Raw genomic sequence first — 20,770 nt, 5'->3', positions numbered from 1 at the left:
TCACCTTCACTCCTTCATTCCTCTTTTCTCCCACCTCTGGAACAAACTCCCTCACTCTCTTCAATCCCACTCCACCCTCCAGGTCTTTAAAACAGCTGTTCACCACCATCTCTTATCTTCCCCCATCCAAAACCTTGATCTTTCTACCCCCGCTAATTTCGGTCCCCTTGTGTTTTATACCTCTCCCCACCCCCCCCCCCCCTTCCCATGCCTCCTCCCCCCAAGCCCTCTCCCTGCTCTCAAATGTTGTGTTTGTGTGCTTCCCCTCCTCTCCCCATCTTGTCTTCCGCTCCCTCTTTTTGTATGTTTTGTTTGTCTGGTGGATTTGTTTGTGAAATAAATGTTAGCTCTTTCATGAGCCTCGATTCAGTATACAAAAAAAAAAAAAAAACAACCCCTCCCCCCCTAAACAAATCTAACATCCCTTCCCAACCCCTCCCCCCCCTAAACAAATCTAACATCCCTTCCCAAGCCCTCCCCCCCCCCCTAAACAAATCTAACATCCCTTCCCAACCCCCTCCCCCCCCCCCCCTTCAAACAAACCTAACATCCTTTCCAACCCCATCCCCAAACCGACCATTTAACCATCCCTCTCTGAACCCCCCCCCCCCAAACAAATCTAACATCCCTGCCCGACCCCCCCCCCCCAACCCCCACCAAACCGACACTTGACCATCCTTTTCCAACCCCCTCCCCAAACCGACCATTTAACCATCCCTTCCCAACACCCCCCCCCCCAAAACAATCCTAACATCCCCTCCCAACCCCCCCCCCCCCCCCCCCCCCAACAAACCTAACATCCCTTCCCAACCTCCTCCCCAAACCTACCATTTAACCATCCCTACCAACCCCCCCCCCCCCCAAACAAATCTAACATCCCAACCAACCCCCCCCCCCCCCCCCTTCTACCACCCCCACTTCCCCAAACCAACATTTAGCCATCCCTTCACAAGCACCACCCTCCCCCCCCCCCCCCCCCCCCCAAACAAACAAACTAGCGTTGGGTACAAACTAGGGTTGGGTACAAGCGAGGGTTGGGTACAAACTTGGGTTGGTAGAACTAGGGTTGGGTACAAACTTGGGTTGGGTACAAACTTGGGTTGGATACAAGCGAGGGTTGGGTACAAGCGAGGGTTGGGTACAAGCAAGGGTTGGGTACAAACTTGGGTTGGGTACAAGCTAGGGTTGGGTACAAGCTAGGGTTGGGTACAAGCTCGGGTTGGGTACAAGCTAGGGTTGGGTACAAGCTCGGGTTGGGTACAAGCTAGGGTTGGTACAAGCGAGGGTTGGGTACAAGCGAGGGTTGGGTACAAACTTGGGTTGGTACAAGCTAGGGTTGGGTACAAGCTAGGGTTGGGTACAAGCAAGGGTTGGGTACAAACTTGGGTTGGGTACAAACTTGGGTTGGGTACAAACTAGGGTTGGGTACAAACTAGGGTTGGGTACAAGCTAGGGTTGGGTACAAACTAGGGTTGGGTACAAACTTGGGTTGGGTACAAGCTAGGGTTGGGTACAAGCTAGGGTTGGGTACAAGCTCGGGTTGGGTACAAACTAGGGTTGGGTACAAGCTCGGGTTGGGTACAAGCTAGGGTTGGGTACAAGCTAGGGTTGGGTACAAACTTGGGTTGGGTACAAACTAGGGTTGGGTACAAACTAGGATTGGGTACAAGCTAGGGTTGGGTACAAGCTAGGGTTGGGTACAAAGTAGGGTTGGGTACAAGCTAGGGTTGGGTACAAGCTAGGGTTGGGTACAAGCTAGGGTTGGGTACAAGCTAGGGTTGGGTACAAGCTAGGGTTGGGTACAAGCTAGGGTTGGGTACAAGCTAGGGTTGGGTACAAGCTAGGGTTGGGTACCACTTACTTGAATTGGAAAGATGCCTGGAATAATGGGTACAGTGATGCCTGCACGGCGACAGTCAGCGAGGAATTTCAGGAATGACGAGGCCGAGAAGAAGAGTTGTGTAATTACAAAGTCTGCTCCAGCTTCCACTTTCTCCTTCAAGTACATCACATCCTCCTCATAACTTTTGGCTTCTGGATGACCACATGGATACCCTATAGTTAGATGGTGAGAAAAGCAACAGGTGACCTTATGAGGTTCTCATCTCAGAACATAGATCATAATAGTTTGATCCCAGGTTCAAATTACATCAGCTGTTTTCATCTGTCCCATTGTTCACATATTGGATTGTTGATTCGTCTTTCTCTTGGTTTTATCTATTTTGTATACATAGTCAATGCTCGTGGAAGAGATATAACACAAAATGGATGAGGATGCAATATAACAAAAGGAACAGCACAAAGACAAGGGGGAAATAGATGGATATGGACAAACAAGGGAAGCCGGTAACTATGACGGGTAGGAGAGAATGCAAGGGATGGACAAAATTGGTACTAAGCAAAATTTGGGGAAGAAAGTGAAGGAGTGGGGGTGGGGGGATGGTTATCGAGTATAGAAGCGATCATGGATCATGGCGATGGCAGAGTGATAGGCCCATAGATTCAGCTTCATCACGAGAGATTCCAAAGATCTTGAAGGCCTTGGTTTCCATGGCGTCAAGCTGAGTAAGGTGTGATGCAGGGGAGCCAGCCCAGAGGGGAGAGCAGTACTCCAACAAGCTACCGAAGGTCTTGTGGGTGGATAGGAGGTGTGCCAAGGAAGGACTTTGTATGAGGGAAGATGCCGAGTTGGCGGCTGGCTTTGCAGAACAACTTTGAAATGTGGTTTGCCCAAGAAAGATCATGGCTGACAGTGAGACCCAGGAGTTTGAATGACTGAACTTCCTCAAGAGGATTGTGAAGAAGAATATCACGAGATGGAGAATTATTAGTTTCTTGACAATAACACGAGCACACAAAAAATGAGACAAAAGGTTCAATGAGCACAAGTGATGAGTATAGAGCTAAGATGAATCACGTGCACAAATCAAGATCATCCATGATGAATCACATGTACAAATCAAGATCATCCATGATGAATCACGTGCACAAATCAATATAATCTATGATGAATCACATGCACAAATCAAGATCATCCATGATGAATCACGTGCACAAATCAATATAATCTATGATGAATCACATGCACAAATCAAGATCATCCATGATGAATCACGTGCACAAATAAAGATAATATATGATGAATCACGTACAAATAAAGATCATCCATGATGAATCACATGCACAAATAAAGATAATCTATGATGAATCACGTGCACAAATAAAGATAATCTATGATGAATCACATGCACAACAACAACAACATGCATTTTAAAGGCCATTTTCCCTGCTAGAGCGGGGGTTAGCCTTGCGGTCCCCATGACAATCTTCTCCATTTTGCCCTATTTTCTGCATCTCTCCTTGTTAACTCCCTTGCCCGCATTTCTTCTTCCACCATCTTTAGCCAAGTCTTTCTCGGTCTTCCCCGTCTTCTACTTCCTTCTACATTCATTTCCATCACTCTTCTCAACCAGTCACTTTCATCCTTCCTCAACACATGACCAAACCATCTCAACCTGTTCCTCTTCACAGCATCAATCACATGCTCTATTCCCATCATCTTTCGCAATTCATCATTTGTCTTCCTCTCTCTCAACGATACTCTGCACATCCGTCGAACCATTCGCATTTCCACCCTTTCCAACCTTCGTTGCTGCTCTACGTTCATTACCCATGTCTCGCTCCCATAAATCATAACACTTCTCACACATGCAGCATACACCTTTCCCTTCAGCTTCAACGACACTCCCCTCATCATCAGCACGCCACTCAATTCCCGAAACTTCTTCCATGCACATCTCACTTGAGCAACCGTTGCCGAGTCTGATCCACCTTCTCCATTCAGCATGTCTCCGAGGTAGCAAAATGTTTTCACACCTTCCACCTTCATGCCGTCTCCAAGATCCAACTCAACATTTCCACCATCTGCAGCTCCCTCTGTGCACACCTTACATTTGAATGTAGCTGCCACACTGGTTAATGACCCTCTCAGACCACTACATTTTTGATGAACCCACTCAGCGCACATTGTACATTGAATGGAGTTCACTCCGACACCCTTTCTACACACAGCACAGGGCCACTTCCCAGTTCTTTCCACCTCACCACATGCTTTACCACTTGCCATCACCTTCGTCTTTCCGATATTCACCTTCAGACCTTTTGTCTCCATACATTCCTTCCACGTGTTCATCTTTTCCTTCAGTCCATCCATACTTTCCGCAATCCACACCAGATCATCTGCATACAACAACTCCCACGGTAAACCCTCCTTTACGTTCTGAGCCAGCACCTCCATCACAGCTACAAATAGTAGTGGACTTAGTACCGACCCCTGATGCACTCCCACCTTCACCTCAAACTCACCACTGTTCCCGTCCTTCATCCTTACAGCTGTGCACGCTCTTTTGTACATTGCCATCACTACTCTGATCAACCATTCCTCCACTCCTAACTTCCTCAATGCCCATGTCAATACTTGGCGTGGAACCCTATCGAATGCTTTCTCCAGATCAACAAACCCAAAAAACAACTTCTTCCTCTTCTCCATGTACTTCTCCTGCAACTGCCTCACAATGAAAAGCGCATCTGTCGTTCCTCTTCCTGGCATAAATCCAAACTGCATTTCGTCGATCTTCACTTTCTTCCTTATCCTCCTCTCCAACACCCTTTCCAATACCTTCATTCCATGCTCCAATAACTTTATCGCTCGGTACGAGCCACACTCCAGAGGGTCACCTTTCCCCTTGTATAGAGGGACAAGGGTGCTCAGTTCCCAATCCACTGGAATGCGGCCTTCTTTCACCACCAGATTACAGATCTCTGTCATTCTCTTCACACCCCAACTTCCTGCTGCCTTCAACATATCTCCCACAACTCCCGTCGGCCCTCCCGCTTTTCCACTCTTCATTGCTTTTATCGCTTCCTCAACTTCCTTCTCAGTTATCTTCTCTGCCGGTCCTAAAACTGGGTTACTCTCTATGTTGCCATCCCATTCATTCTCTGTATTCAACAGCATTTCCATATATCTTTTCCATCTTCCTTTAATTCCATCTGGGTCGACAACGATTTGTCCCACTTCATCCTTCAAGCAACTCACCCCCATCACATCACACCTCTCTTTCGCTATGTGCTTTGCAAACCTGAATACTGCTTTCTGACCCTCTTCCGAATCAAAGCGTTCTCCGAACATTTTCCTACATGCCTCCTGCGCCTTTGCTACCTCTTTCTTTGCAGCCTTCCTGGCTGCCTTATAACTTTCATGCTCTGCTGTTTCTGCTCCCGTACCCTTCGCCTTCTGCCACTCCTTGAACTTCTTCCTCTTCTCGTCAATCCTCTTTCCAACTTTATCATCCCACCACCATGTTTCCGAGTGCCTCGGTGGTCCTTTTGTCCATCCACATACCTCACCAACGGCTCCCAACAGACTAGCTTTCATTGACATCCAAACCATTTTCAAGCTCAACCACATCATCCTCTACCCACCACAGCCTTTCTTTTAATGCCTCCCTTACTGTCACCTCTTTCAACCTCCACACCTTCATTCTTCGTTGGTACTTCACCCGCCGAGCTCTCCTCGCACCTTTCACCCTTATGTCGCAGACAACCAAGTGGTGCTGTGAAACAGCCTCCTCCCCCGGGATCACCTTTGTGTCCTGGAGGTGCCCCTTATCTCGCCTACGCACCATCAGGTAGTCAACGGTTGTCGTCGACCCACCTGACATGTATGTAACAAGCTTATTATCCTCTTTCTGGAACTGAGTATTACAAATCAACAAATCAGCTCCATCAGCAAACTCCAAAATCCTTTCACCTTCTCCATTTCTCACACCATATCCGTAACCCCCATGAACTCCCTCAAACCATCCATACTCCTTCCCACATGTCCATTCAGGTCTCCTCCCACCACAACAACTTCCTCATCTTTCACGTTTTCCATCAGCTTCTCTATCGCACACCAGAACTTGTCCTTCTCTTCATTGCTTCGACCAACCTGCGGAGCATATCCCGAGATGACGTTCACCAAGAGCTTTCCAATCATCATTTTCACCATCATCAACCTATCACTCACTCTAGTCACACTCACCACACTGTCTACAAACTCCTCAGAAAACAGGACACCAACACCATTCACGCCCTCCGGGCACCCTTGCCGCACAAACTTGTATTTCTGTCCCTGCCTACCCTTCACCATTCTCACACCACTTCCCTTCCATCTCGTCTCTTGCACACAACATATGTCCACTCTTCTTCTGACCAATACTTCCACCACTTCTCCTGATCTCCTGTCATTGTCCCTACATTCCATGTCCCAAACCTCAGAAACCGATCTCCACTTCGGGCTGCACCCTGCCAATATGTAGTTGTAATTGTCATGGTTCTCTTTTTGAGGCAATGTTTTTATGGCCGGATGCCCTTCCTGACGCCAACCCTCCTAGTCGTCTCTTACGACACGCAGGGATACTGTGTACCTATTCTGACCAGGGTACACACTGGGAAACGTTTAAAACATGGAAATTCTGGGGGGGGGGGGGGGGGGGGAGGAGGAGGAGGAGGTACAAATAAAGATAATATATGATGAATCACATGCACAAACAAAGATTAATATATGATGAATCACATGCACAAATAAAGATAATCTATGATGAATCACATGCACAAACAAAGATAATCTATGATGAATCACATGCACAAACAAAGATAATATATGATGAATCACATGCACAAATAAAGATAATCTATGATGAATCACATGCACAAATAAAGATAATCTATAATGAATCACATGCACAAATAAAGATAATTTTTGATTAATCACATGTACATGATGCACACATGCACATATGATGAATCACATGCACAAACAAAGATCATCCATGATGAATCACATGTACAAATAAAGATAATATATGATGAATCACATGCACAAATAAAGATAATCTATAATGAATCACATGCACAAATAAAGATAATTTTTGATTAATCACATGTACATGATGCACACATGCACATATGATGAATCACATGCACAAACAAAGATCATCCATGATGAATCACATGTACAAATAAAGATAATATATGATGAATCACATGCACAAATAAAGATAATCTATGATTAATCACATGTACAAATAAAGATCATCCATGATGAATCACATGCACAAATAAAGATAATATATGATGAATCACATGCACAAATAAAGATAATATATGATGAATCACATGCACAAACAAAGATCATCCATGATGAATCACATGTACAAATAAAGATAATATATGATGAATCACATGCACAAATAAAGATAATATTTGATGAATCACATGCACAAACAAAAATCATCCATGATGAATCACATGTACAAATAAAGATCAACCATGATGAATCACATGCACAAATAAAGATAATCTATAATGAATCACATGCACAAATAAAGATAATCTATGATTCATCACATGTACAAATAAAGATCATCCATGATGAATGACATGCACAAATATAGATAATATATGATGAATCACATGCACAAATAAAGATCATCCATGATGAATGACATGCACAAATATAGATAATATATGATGAATCACATGCACAAATAAAGATAATACATGATGAATCACATGCACAAACAAAGATCATCCATGATGAATCACATGTACAAATAAAGATAATCTATGATGAATCACGTGCACAAATAAAGATAATCTATGATGAATCACATGCACAAACAAAGATAATTTATAATGAATCACATGCACAAATAAAGATAATATATGATTAATCACATGCACAAACAAAGATAATCTATGATGAATCACATGTACAAATAAAGATAATATATGATGAATCACATGCACAAATAAAGATAATATATGATGAATCACATGTACAAATAAAGATAATATATGATGAATCACATGCACAAGTAAAGATAATATATGATTAATCACATGTACAAATAAAGATAATATATGATGAATCACATGCACAAATAAAGATAATATATGATTAATCACATGCATAAGTAAAGATAATATATGATGAATCACATGCACAAATAAAGATAATCTATGATTAATCACATGAACAAATAAAGACAATATATGATGAATCACATGCACAAACAAAGATAATATATGATGAATCACATGTACAAATAAAGATAATCTATGATGAATCACATGCACAAACAAAGATAATCTATGATGAATCACATGTACAAATAAAGATAATCTATGATGAATCACATGCACAAATAAAGATAATCTATGATGAATCACGTGCACAAATAAAGATAATATATGATGAATCACATGCACAAATAAAGATAATCTATGATGAATCACGTGCACAAATAAAGATAATCTATGATTAATCACATGTACAAATAAAGATCATCCATGATGAATAACATGCACAAATAAAGATAATATATGATGAATCACATGCACAAATAAAGATAATATATGATGAATCACATGTACAAATAAAGATAATCTATGATTAATCACATGTACAAATAAAGATCATCCATGATGAATCACATGCACAAACAAAGATAATCTATGATGAATCAAATGCACAAATAAAGATAATATATGATGAATCACATGTACAAATAAAGATAATGTATGATTAATCACATGTACAAATAAAGATCATCCATGATGAATCACATGCACAAATAAAGATAATCTATGATGAATCACGTGCACAACTAAAGATAATATATGATTAATCACATGCACAAATAAAGATAATCTATGATGATTCACATGCACAAACAAAGATAATCTATGATGAATCACATGCACAAACAAAGATAATCTATGATGAATCACATGCACAAATAAAGATAATCTATGATGAATCACATGCACAAATAAAGATAATCTATGATGAATCACGTGCACAAATAAAGATAATCTATGATTAATCACATGTACAAATAAAGATCATCCATGATGAATCACATGCACAAATAAAGATAATCTATGATGAATCACGTGCCCAAATAAAGATAATATATGATGAATCACATGCACAAATAAAGATAATCTATGATGAATCACGTGCACAAATAAAGATAATCTATGATTAATCACATGTACAAATAAAGATCATCCATGATGAATCACATGCACAAATAAAGATAATATATGATGAATCACATGCACAAATAAAGATAATATATGATGAATCACATGTACAAATAAAGATAATCTATGATTAATCACATGTACAAATAAAGATCATCCATGATGAATCACATGCACAAACAAAGATAATCTATGATGAATCAAATGCACAAATAAAGATAATATATGATGAATCACATGTACAAATAAAGATAATCTATGATTAACCACATGTACAAATAAAGATCATCCATGATGAATCACATGCACAAATAAAGATAATCTATGATGAATCACGTGCACAAATAAAGATAATATATGATGAATCACATGCACAAATAAAGATAATCTATGATGATTCACATGCACAAACAAAGATAATCTATGATGAATCACATGCACAAACAAAGATAATCTATGATGAATCACATGCACAAATAAAGATAATCTATGATGAATCACATGCACAAATAAAGATAATCTATGATGAATCACATGCACAAATATAGATAATATATGATGAATCACATGCACAAATAAAGATAATACATGATGAATCACATGCACAAACAAAGATCATCCATGATGAATCACATGTACAAATAAAGATAATATATGATGAATCACATGCACAAACAAAGATAATCTATGATGAATCACATGTACAAACAAAGATCATCCATGATGAATCACATGTACAAATAAAGATAATATATGATTAATCACGTGCACAAATAAAGATCATCCATGATGAATCACATGTACAAATAAAGATAATCTATGATGAATCACATGCACAAATAAAGATAATATATGATGAATCACATGCACAAATAAAGATAATCTATGATTAATCACATGTACAAATAAAGATAATATATGATGAATCACATGCACAAGCAAAGATAATATATGATGAATCACATGCACAAATAAAGATAATCTATGATGAATCACATGTACAAATAAAGATCATCCATGATGAATCACATGTACAAATAAAGATAATATGTGATGAATCACATGCACAAATAAAGATAATATATGATGAATCACATGTACAAATAAAGATAATATATGATGAATCACATGCACAAGTAAAGATAATATATGATTAATCACATGTACAAATAAAGATAATATATGATGAATCACATGCACAAATAAAGATAATATATGATTAATCACATGCACAAGTAAAGATAATATATGATGAATCACATGCACAAATAAAGATAATCTATGATTAATCACATGAACAAATAAAGACAATATATGATGAATCACATGCACAAACAAAGATAATATATGATGAATCACATATACAAATAAAGATAATCTATGATGAATCACATGCACAAACAAAGATAATCTATGATGAATCACATGTACAAATAAAGATAATCTATGATGAATCACATGCACAAATAAAGATAATCTATGATGAATCACGTGCACAAATAAAGATAATATATGATGAATCACATGCACAAATAAAGATAATCTATGATGAATCACGTGCACAAATAAAGATAATCTATGATTAATCACATGTACAAATAAAGATCATCCATGATGAATCACATGCACAAATAAAGATAATATATGATGAATCACATGCACAAATAAAGATAATATATGATGAATCACATGTACAAATAAAGATAATCTATGATTAATCACATGTACAAATAAAGATCATCCATGATGAATCACATGCACAAACAAAGATAATCTATGATGAATCAAATGCACAAATAAAGATAATATATGATGAATCACATGTACAAATAAAGATCATCTATGATTAATCACATGTACAAATAAAGATGATCCATGATGAATCACATGCACAAATAAAGATAAATCTATGATGAATCACGTGCACAAATAAAGATAATATCTGATGAATCACATGCACCAATAAAGATAATCTATGATGAATCACATGCACAAACAAAGATAATCTATGATGAATCACATGCACAAACAAAGATAATCTATGATGAATCACATGCACAAATAAAGATAATCTATGATGAATCACATGCACAAACAAAGATAATCTATGATGAATGACATGCACAAACAAAGATAATATATGATGAATCACATGCACAAACAAAGATAATATATGATGAATGACATGCACAAACAAAGATAATCTATGATGAATCACATGCACAAACAAAGATAATCTATGATGAATCACATGCACAAACAAAGATAATCTATGATGAATCACATGTACAAATAAAGATCATCCATGATGAATCACGTGCACAAATAAAGATCATCCATGATGAATCACATGTACAAATAAAGATAATCTATGATGAATCACATGCACAAACAAAGATATTATATGATGAATCACATGCGCAAAGTTTTACAGCAAAGAAATTGAAAATGAGGGAAGCGAGCAACAGGCAGAAAAACTTTACAAATATTATTATTTATATGGAGAACAAGAGAGGGGTCAGCCATGTCCATGGTTTAGAGACTACAGAGGGAATGAAGGTGGGGAGAGGGGGGCAGAGGGGGTATAGGTGGAACAACAGAGGGATCAGCCAGGTCCATGGTTTAGAGACTGCAGAGGGAATGAAGGTGGGGAGAGGGGGGCAGAGGGAGTATAGGTGGAACAAGAGGGGAATCAGCCATGTCCATGGTTTAAAGACTACAGAGGGAATGAAGGTGGGGAGAGGGGGGCAGAGGGAGTATAGGTGGAACAACAGAGGGATCAGCCAAGTCCATGGTTTAGAGACTACAGAGGGAATGAAGGTGGGGAGATGGGGGCAGAGGGGGTATAGGTGGAACAACAGAGGGATCAGCCAAGTCCATGGTTTAGAGACTACAGAGGGAATCAATGTTTGAAGGGCGGGGGGGGGGGGGGGGCATAGGTGGAACAACAGAGGGATCAGCCAGGTCCATGGTTTAGAGACTACAGAGCGAATGAAGGTGGGGAGAGGGGGGCAGAGGGGGTATAGGTGGAACAACAGAGGGATCAGCCAGGTCCATGGTTTAGAGACTACAGAGGGAATCAAGGTTTGGAGAGGGGGGCAAAGGGGGTATAGGTGGAACAACAGAGGGATCAGCCAAGTCCATGGTTTAGAGACTACAGAGGGAATCAATGTTTGAAGGGCGGGGGGGGGGGGGGCATAGGTGGAACAACAGAGGGATCAGCCAGGTCCATGGTTTAGAGACTACAGAGCGAATGAAGGTGGGGAGAGGGGGGCAGAGGGAGTATAGGTGGAACAACAGAGGGATCAGCCAGGTCCATGGTTTAGAGACTACAGAGGGAATCAAGGTTTGGAGAGGGGGGCAAAGGGGGTATAGGTGGAACAACAGAGGGATCAGCCAAGTCCATGGTTTAGAGACTACAGAGGGAATCAATGTTTGAAGGGCGGGGGGGGGGGGGCATAGGTGGAACAACAGAGGGATCAGCCAGGTCCATGGTTTAGAGACTACAGAGCGAATGAAGGTGGGGAGAGGGGGGCAGAGGGGGTATAGGTGGAACAACAGAGGGATCAGCCAAATCCATGGTTTAGAGACTACAGAAGGAATCAATGTTTGGAGGGCGGGGGGGGGGGGCAGAGGGGGTATAGGTGGAACAACAGAGGGATCAGCCAAGTCCATGGTTTAGAGACTACAGAGGGAATCAATGTTTGGAGGATGGGGGGCAGAGGGGGTATAGGTGGAACAACAGAGGGATCAGCCAAGTCCATGGTTTAGAGACTCCAGAGGGAATCAATGTTTGGAGGGCGGGGGGCAGAGGGGGATTTGGTGGAACAACAGAGGGATCAGCCAAGTCCATGGTTTAGAGACTACAGAGGGAATCAATGTTTGGAGCGCAGGGGGGCAGAGGGGGTATAGGTGGAACAACAGAGGGATCAGCCAAATCCATGGTTTAGAGACTACAGAGGGAATGAAGGTGGGGAGAGGGGGGCAGAGGGAGTATAGGTGGAACAACAGAGGGATCAGCCAGGTCCATGGTTTAGAGACTACAGAGGGAATGAAGGTGGGGAGAGGGTGGCAGAGGGAGTATAGGTGGAACAACAGAGGGATCAGCCAAGTCCATGGTTTAGAGACTACAGAGGGAATCAATGTTTGGAGGGCGGGGGGGCAGAGGGGGTATAGGTGGAACAACAGAGGGATCAGCCAAGTCCATGGTTTAGAGACTACAGAAGGAATCAATGTTTGGAGGGCGGGGGGGCAGAGGGGGTATAGGTGGAACAACAGAGGGATCAGCCAAATCCATGGTTTAGAGACTACAGAGGGAATCAATGTTTGGAGGGCGGGGGGGCAGAGGGGGTATAGGTGGAACAACAGAGGGATCAGCCAGGTCCATGGTTTAGAGACTACAGAAGGAATCAATGTTTGGAGGGCAGGGGGGCAGAGGGAGTATAGGTGGAACAACAGAGGGATCAGCCAAATCCATGGTTTAGAGACTACAGAGGGAATCAATGTTTGGAGGGCAGGGGGGGCAGAGGGGGTATAGGTGGAACAACAGAGGGATCAGCCAGGTCCATGGTTTAGAGACTACAGAGGGAATCAATGTTTGGAGCGCAGGGGGGCAGAGGGGGTATAGGTGGAACAACAGAGGGATCAGCCAAATCCATGGTTTAGAGACTATATTATGTGATCAAGGTGGGGAAGCATTGGTGTAAAAAAAAAAGAGGGAAAGAGACTGTGTGCGGTCCAATCTCAGTACACTAAGTTACATTATAAAAATCTGACATACAAATATTTCTCTAAATCAACACCATTTGGCTTCACCTGCAACGCCAATGTCAAAGTAATCTCCAAACTCCGCACGAACGTGTCGAACCAAGTCGCCCGCATGATGAAATCCTCCATGGGAGTTCTCGCTCTCCTCCTGCAAGCGATCTTTTTTCGATATGTCGAAAGTAGACACAATCAAAAGAGTTGGTTTTTTTAGTGAAAAGGAGTAAATACATAATCGCTCAAAAAATGTTTTTTGATCAAACAAATTAGATTTGTATAAATAGCAATGTCATTGACATGCTGATACTTGAATCTGTTGGTTCAACGGTCAAGACAAGTTGGGCAAGTCCATGTTACGTGTGATACACTTCACACTCAATTTTCAGGAATAAACTTCAAAATTTATAGGCCTGTTAAAGTCGCTGTCATGAACAATATTGCATTAATTGTTGTACACCGCTACCTCCCTATTCCATCTCCAAGCGCTGCATGACGTCATCACCGGACCCCAAAGGGGGCCCAACGATGACGCGCACCAAGGAGGCCCGGTGATGATGCGCGCTAAAAGGGAGCACTCCGTTTTCACACAGTTTGTTTTCTTGTTACTTGCAAAGTCGAAGATTTTCCAAGTATATTGGTTGGTCTTGTGCATTATTCTGTCTGTCTGTCTGTCAGTCGCCTACAGGTCACAATTTCAAAACCGATCTTCACGAAACTTCACCAGCTGGTATAGTTTGTCATAAGGAAGAAGCCTGTTGATTTTGAGGTCAAAGCTCAAAGGTCATCTTGAGGTAAAATTTCTAAAATTGTAATTTTTCATCTGATTGACTTGAAGATTGAACTGCTTTTGCATATTGAGTCACTAAATTGGGAAACCCATATTTTTGGTCAAAATGTCAAAGGTCAACTAATGGTCAAACGTCCAAAATCATAAATTTTCATCTGAAGAATCGTCACTTTTAATCCTATTAACTTGAAAATTTAACAGCATTTACATACTGTTATGAATTTGGGGTAGGGGGGAATATCTAGATTTAGGTAGATCTACATAGGTAGGTGTCCGGCTGTCGTGATAGAAGAACCATCTCGATGTACAGTAAGTTAGGGACCTGTAGCCCGAATGTCGGAGTAACCTGCGTATCTGTGTCCCCACCACGATGGGGCGGGGCTTGGTAACTAGAATTAGGGAATATGCTAATTCCCTGGTGTGTCGTTCCCTCTGTGATCATACCTGTGTCCCGTATGGCAACACACCATAGACATTAGATAGGCCCACTAGTTGCACCACACAACCACACAAATTAATTCCCCCCTAATAACAAAACTCACCGGAAGCCAGTTTGGAGCACTGCCGATGGGATACCACCAGTTATACCACCAGTTACATCACCACAAAGCAACACTCATTGCTCAGGCAGGCTGAGGCCATGCCCACCTTGCGAAGGACTGATGGAAAGGGAGGATCGAAGATGTCAGAGGAGAAGCGACACCACGAACTATGAGCCGACATTTTGCCCTTCTCGTGCTGGATCCCATAGCGAGCGGTAGCATTTTGGCTTTGTCGGCGTGGATGTCCCCATTTGTTCTCTCTTGCGCTGGATGTGAAAGCAAGTGGTCGGAGACCGACATTTGCTCCCTCTCTTCTGGTTCTGGTTCCTCTCGTGGTTGGACTGCCTCTTGCTCTGGAGCCTGCTTGCAAGTGAGTGTGGACGATCGGCGTTTTGGGCCTCGGCACAGGTGGTTGCGTGCCGGCCTCGTCTCCTCGTTCTCTTGGCATCGGGGATTGAAGCAGCCGACGGGAGAGGTGATGCGTGGACGGGGCCAGAGTGGGTGAGGCGTCGGTGAGGCCTAGCGGTGCACGAATGGGGTGGATTGCGGCCTTTCTCCCGCCAACACCGGAGTGCGCGCTCGGACTGGACGATTGCTGCCAAGCCGCCAATCGAGCTGAGTGCACGATAATTCACACATTTACTTTCCTTCCTTTTATATTCCCATTTGTCGGTGTTTAGGTCTGGTGTGGGGACGTCCCGATTTAGGAATCATAGTTATTCAACTGGCGCATTTTATTTCATTGTTATTGGCATTCGTGGCAATAAAGCCTCATTTATTTTCATTGTACATAAAGCCGTTTCCTGTTTGAGTTCATTTCCTACAGGATCGGCGCTGCCGGCGAGATCGTGTCAGGTAAAAGCTTCCCGCTTCTTCTTCCTCCCCTTCCACCCGTGCGTGTCTTGGAAATCCGCCATTGGTCGTCGCCTCGGAGTTAAAGCTCGTTTTGGCCATCAGTGATTCCTGGTCTTAACCGAGGGGCAATCGCGCGACAATACACTACCGGTCAAAAGTTTTAGAACACCTCAATTTTCCAGTTTTTATTGAAATTTATGCAGTTTAATGTCCAGTGAATAACTTGAAACGGTACAAAGGCAAGCAGTAAACTGCTCGAGGTTAAAAAAAAGAGTTTAGGTTGGCAAAAACGTGAAAATAATGTAAATTGCACAGTTATATATTTTTAAAAGGCATTCTTCAGGGAACAAGTAATGGGTTAACAACTTACAGCTGTTCTGCAGCAATGTAAGTAAATCAAGCCTTAAAAGTTGATGCAAACAATTCCTACAGGTGTCCCAACCTCTGCTGATTACTTGATTGCAAACCCCCTGTCTGCATAAAAGCAGCATTGGAACAGACTGTTATTACACCCTCTGAAGCATTATTTGGACAATATTGCACTGCAGGAAGTAGTATATTGGAAACTGGAGGAAACTCTGACAGGAAGAGGTCTGGCAAACCCAAAGCCACAACAAAATCAGAAGACAAGTTTCTGAGAGTCAACAGCTTGCGTGATAGGCGGCTCACAGGACAACAGCTTCAAGCACAGCTTAACACTGGTCGAAGTAAACAAGTCTCAGTTTCAACTGTGAAGAGAACACTTTGAGCTGCAGGTTTGACAGGTCGAGTGGCAGTAAGAAAGCCATTTCTCAGATGGCAAAATAAGAAAAAGAGGCTTGCCTGGGCCATGAAGCACCGCCAGTGGACTACTGAAGACTGGAAGAAGGTCTTATGGACCGATGAATCAAAATTTGAAATCTTTGGTTCATCATGCAGGGTTTTTGTATGCCGTCGAGTAGGCAAAAGGATGGTTCCTCAGTGTGGGACACCAACTGTCAAACATGGAGAAGGAAGCGTGATGGTCTGGGGCTCTTTTGCTGGACCCAGAGTCCGCGACTTGCACAGAGTGACTGGCACCCTGAACCAAAAGGGCTACCACAGCATTTTGCTGCACCATGCAATACCCTCTGGTATACGCCTAGTTGGTCAGGGGTTCATCCTACAGCAAGATAATGACCCTAAACACACCTCCAGGCTATGTCAAAACTACCTTCGAGGAAAAGAACAAGACGGTAGGCTTCAAATCATGGAATGGCCTGCACAGTCTCCAGACTTAAACCCCATCGAGCTGGTTTGGGATTAACTGGACAGAAGGGTGGAAGCAAAGCAACCCACAAGTGCAACACATTTGTGGGAACTTCTGCAACAGTGTTGGGAAGAAATTCCCAAACAATATTTGATTTCCATTGTAGAAAGAATGCCACGAGTGTGTTCGGCGGTTATATCTGCAGAAGGTGGCTACTTTGCTGAGTCAAAAATTTAAATAAAATTTTGTTAAACAAAATGATTCTCTGATTTCTTTATCTCCAATTGTTTATTTGTTTTATGCTTAATTTCAGAGCACATTGAGACATTAAACTGCGTATATTTCAATAAAAACTGGAAAAACTGCCTTGAGGAACTCTAGCCTGAACAGGAAGGGGAGATAAGAGAATTCCATTCAGGGCCACACGTTGACTGCTACCGGTGATGAAGTCTGCAATCCATGCATGGAGGTTTCCATGGACACCATAACAGGAGAGTTTGGTGAGCAGAGCTGTGTGCCAGACTGCATCAAAAGAACGTGATTTTTTTTGTTTGTTTTGTATACAGAGTCGAGGCTCGTGAAAGAACTAACATTTATCAAACAAACAAATCAAACAAACAAGCAAACAAAGTATATAAAAAGGGGAGCGGTCGACAAGATGGGGAGAGAAGGGGAGGAAGCACACAAACACAACATTTGAGAGCAGGGACATCGGGAGATGTGTGGGAGGGAGAGGGCCTGGGGGGGGGGGGGGCAGGATAGATATAAAACGCAAGGACACCAAGGACTTCCAGGAAAGAGGTCGGCACCTCAAAAAGTGGATTTGGGGTGAAATTAGCGGGGGTAGACAAGATCAAGGTTTTGGATTGGGGAAGATAAGAGATGTTGGTGAACAGCCGTTTTAAAGACCTGGAGGGAGGAGTGGGATTGAAGAGAGTGAGGAAGTTTGTTCCAGAGGCGGGAGAAAAGAGGAATGAAGGAGTGAAGGTGAGCAGAGAGTCTTGATTTTGGCAGTTTAACCATAAGAGGGTTGCAGGCAGGTCTTGTGCGACCTGAAGGAATATTTGGGGGACAGAACCCAGAGAGAGCTGGGGGAGCAAGGCCGGAGAGGAGTCGGTAGAAGACGGAAAGACCACCAACCTGCCTGCGGTGAGTAAGTGAAAGGCCCTCGGAGATAGCGTCATCGCGGGAGATTCCAATGATTCTGAATGCTTTGGTTTCAACAGCGTGAAGACGAGCTAGGTGTAGGGCAGGAGCACCAGCCCAGAGGGGAGAGCAGTACTCCATTGAGCTGCGGATGAAAGGCTTGTATGTGGTGAGGAGCTCAGGTGTGCCAAGGAAGGACTTCGCACGACGGAGGATGCCCAGTCGGCGACTGGCTTTGGAGGCCGGCTTGGAAATGTGGTTTTCCCAGGAAAGATCATGGCAGATAGTGAGACCGAAAAGCTTGAGTGACAGAACTTCTTGGAGAGGATTATTCAGAAAGTAGATGGGAGGGTTGTCCAGTCGGTCTTTTCGGAGAGACATCGTAAGAGTGTGAGATTTGTCAGGATTGAAAGACATGTTCCACTTGTTTGCCCAGTCTGTGATTTTGTCCAGGTCTGCAGAGAGTGAGGAGGCTGCAGACTGCCGATCTGAGGGATGAAGAATGGAGCGACAGAGAGTAGAGTCATCAGCAAAGAGATAGAGAGGATTTTCAAGAGAGTCAGAGAGATCATTGATGAAGACCAGAAAAAGCACAGGGCCCAGAACACTGCCTTGGGGAACTCCAGCCTGAACAGGAAGAGATGAGAGAAACCCATTCAGGGCCACACGTTGACTACGACTTGAGAGGAAGTCCGCCAGCCATGCGTGGAGGTTTCCATGGATACCAAAGGAGGAGAGTTTGGTGAGCAGAGCGGGGTGCCAGACCGTATCGAAGGCATGTGATATGTCGAGGGAGACAGCTCTAATTTCCTGTTTGGCATTAAGGACCTCCATCCATTGTTGAGACAGCAGACGCAGCATGTCCAGAGTGGAGTGACCTGGTCTTAAACCAAATTGATGATCAGAGATCAAGCCATTGGAGAAGAGGAAAGATTTCATATCTGAAGCAATGATGGATTCCATGACTTTGCTGATAATTGGGAGAAGGCTGATTTGTCTGAAGTTGCTAGGATCTGTTTTTGCACCTTTTTGTGCAAAGCGGTGATGTTGGCTGATTTCCAAGCAGATGGCAGTTGACCTTGAGCAAAAGAGAGGGTGAAGAGAACAGAGAGAGGGAGTGAAAGAGCAGAAGAACAGGATTTTAGGACCCGTGGGCTGATGCCGTCAGGTCCATTTGCAGAATCAGAGTCGAGGGTTGACAGAAACTTTTCCACCTTTTCAGAAGAGAACGACACAGAGCCCAGGAGCAGCTGGGTTCGACTGGTTGGCTACAGAGAGAGATGGTTTCGGGACATAAGATTTTAAGGCAAACGCAGAGTTGAGGCATTCGGCTTTTTCACGAGAGGAGTAAGCTGTGTAGCTGTTTGAGGTAAGGGAGGGGATGAAAGGGTAACAAACACCAGAAACATATTTGAACAGACGCCACCAGGATTTGGAGGATGGAGACAGGTTTGAGAGTTCAATCTTGAGATTGGAGAGATAGTGTTTCCTGGCTCTCCAAAGGGTAGACACACACTTGTTCCGAGCTTTGTGAAAGGAATGGAGATTGCCTTCAGTTGGATTAGCCTTCCAAGAGGCAGAGGCAAGTTGTTTCATGGCAACTGCCTCACCACAAGCTTCAGTGTGCCATGGATGGGAGGAAGGGTATGACAACTGAAGACGAGATGGGATAAATCTGTGTATGAGAGAGAGAGAGCAATTTACTTTGGATGTATTCCCAGGAAGAGTTTATGTCAGAGGCAGTGGAGATGGGAGACCAGTCCATATGATTGATGGCTGCTTGCAGCCCGTGCCAGTCGGCCTGAGTGAAATGCCAGACTCGTCGGCGCTGAGGAGGCTCTCTGAGAATGGCCAGAGAAATGTCCACTTTAACAAGGAAATTATCAGAAGAACCGATTGGAGCAGAAGAGCAGCAGACATTTGCAGGGAAGTCAGTCATAGCCAAGTCTAGAAAAGATGATATACCATTATACACCATTGACTAAGGCTTGTGTGTTTTTGGAAAAGCTTGGAAAAAAATAACTTGGAAAAGATACTCCATTGACTGAGATCCGGGTCGGGAAATTGACATTGTTTCAGTCCCAATGAGTCTCAGAATTCCTTTGCTGAGGTGCCATGGCTGGTGAGAGAGGTACCCACACCCAGCCAGCTGCCATGATGACAGTTGAAGTCGCCACATATGAGGAAGACAGAGTTGGGATGAGTAGAGAGCAGTTGGCCCATGTTGTCAGACAGGGAGATGTAAATGGAGTCATCACTGTTTGGAGAAGGGTGCAGAACTCATTTGAACAAAAGGTGGGAGGCGAGAGGAAGCCGCAGCCAGAGGTACTCCTGGGGTGTGGTGGAGAAAGG

General features: G+C 43.1%; 1 protein-coding gene across 3 annotated transcripts in view; it reads right to left on the bottom strand.

Annotated features, from left to right (window-relative positions):
• The window catches only part of MTHFR (methylenetetrahydrofolate reductase), a 339,179-nt gene that overhangs the window by 183,501 nt on the left and 134,908 nt on the right, over positions 1-20,770 (bottom strand). For all 3 annotated transcript variants that reach the window (XR_013622377.1, XM_078771682.1, XM_078771683.1), the window contains exons 6-7: positions 13,912-14,022; positions 1,862-2,055 (exon numbers count right to left, since the gene is read on the bottom strand). Coding sequence is in view for 2 of the 3 variants with exons in the window: in XM_078771682.1 (XP_078627808.1) it covers positions 1,862-2,055; positions 13,912-14,022 (305 nt within the window). In the remaining variant the exon portion in view is untranslated. The remainder of the gene's footprint in view (positions 1-1,861; positions 2,056-13,911; positions 14,023-20,770) is intronic.

Source organism: Myxine glutinosa, chromosome 2 (assembly GCF_964187855.1).
Source record: "Myxine glutinosa chromosome 2, kmMyxGlut1.1, whole genome shotgun sequence".
Lineage (NCBI taxonomy): Eukaryota > Metazoa > Chordata > Myxini > Myxiniformes > Myxinidae > Myxine > Myxine glutinosa.
Note: the sequence above shows the minus strand (reverse complement) of the source record. Positions and strands in the feature narration are given on the sequence as shown.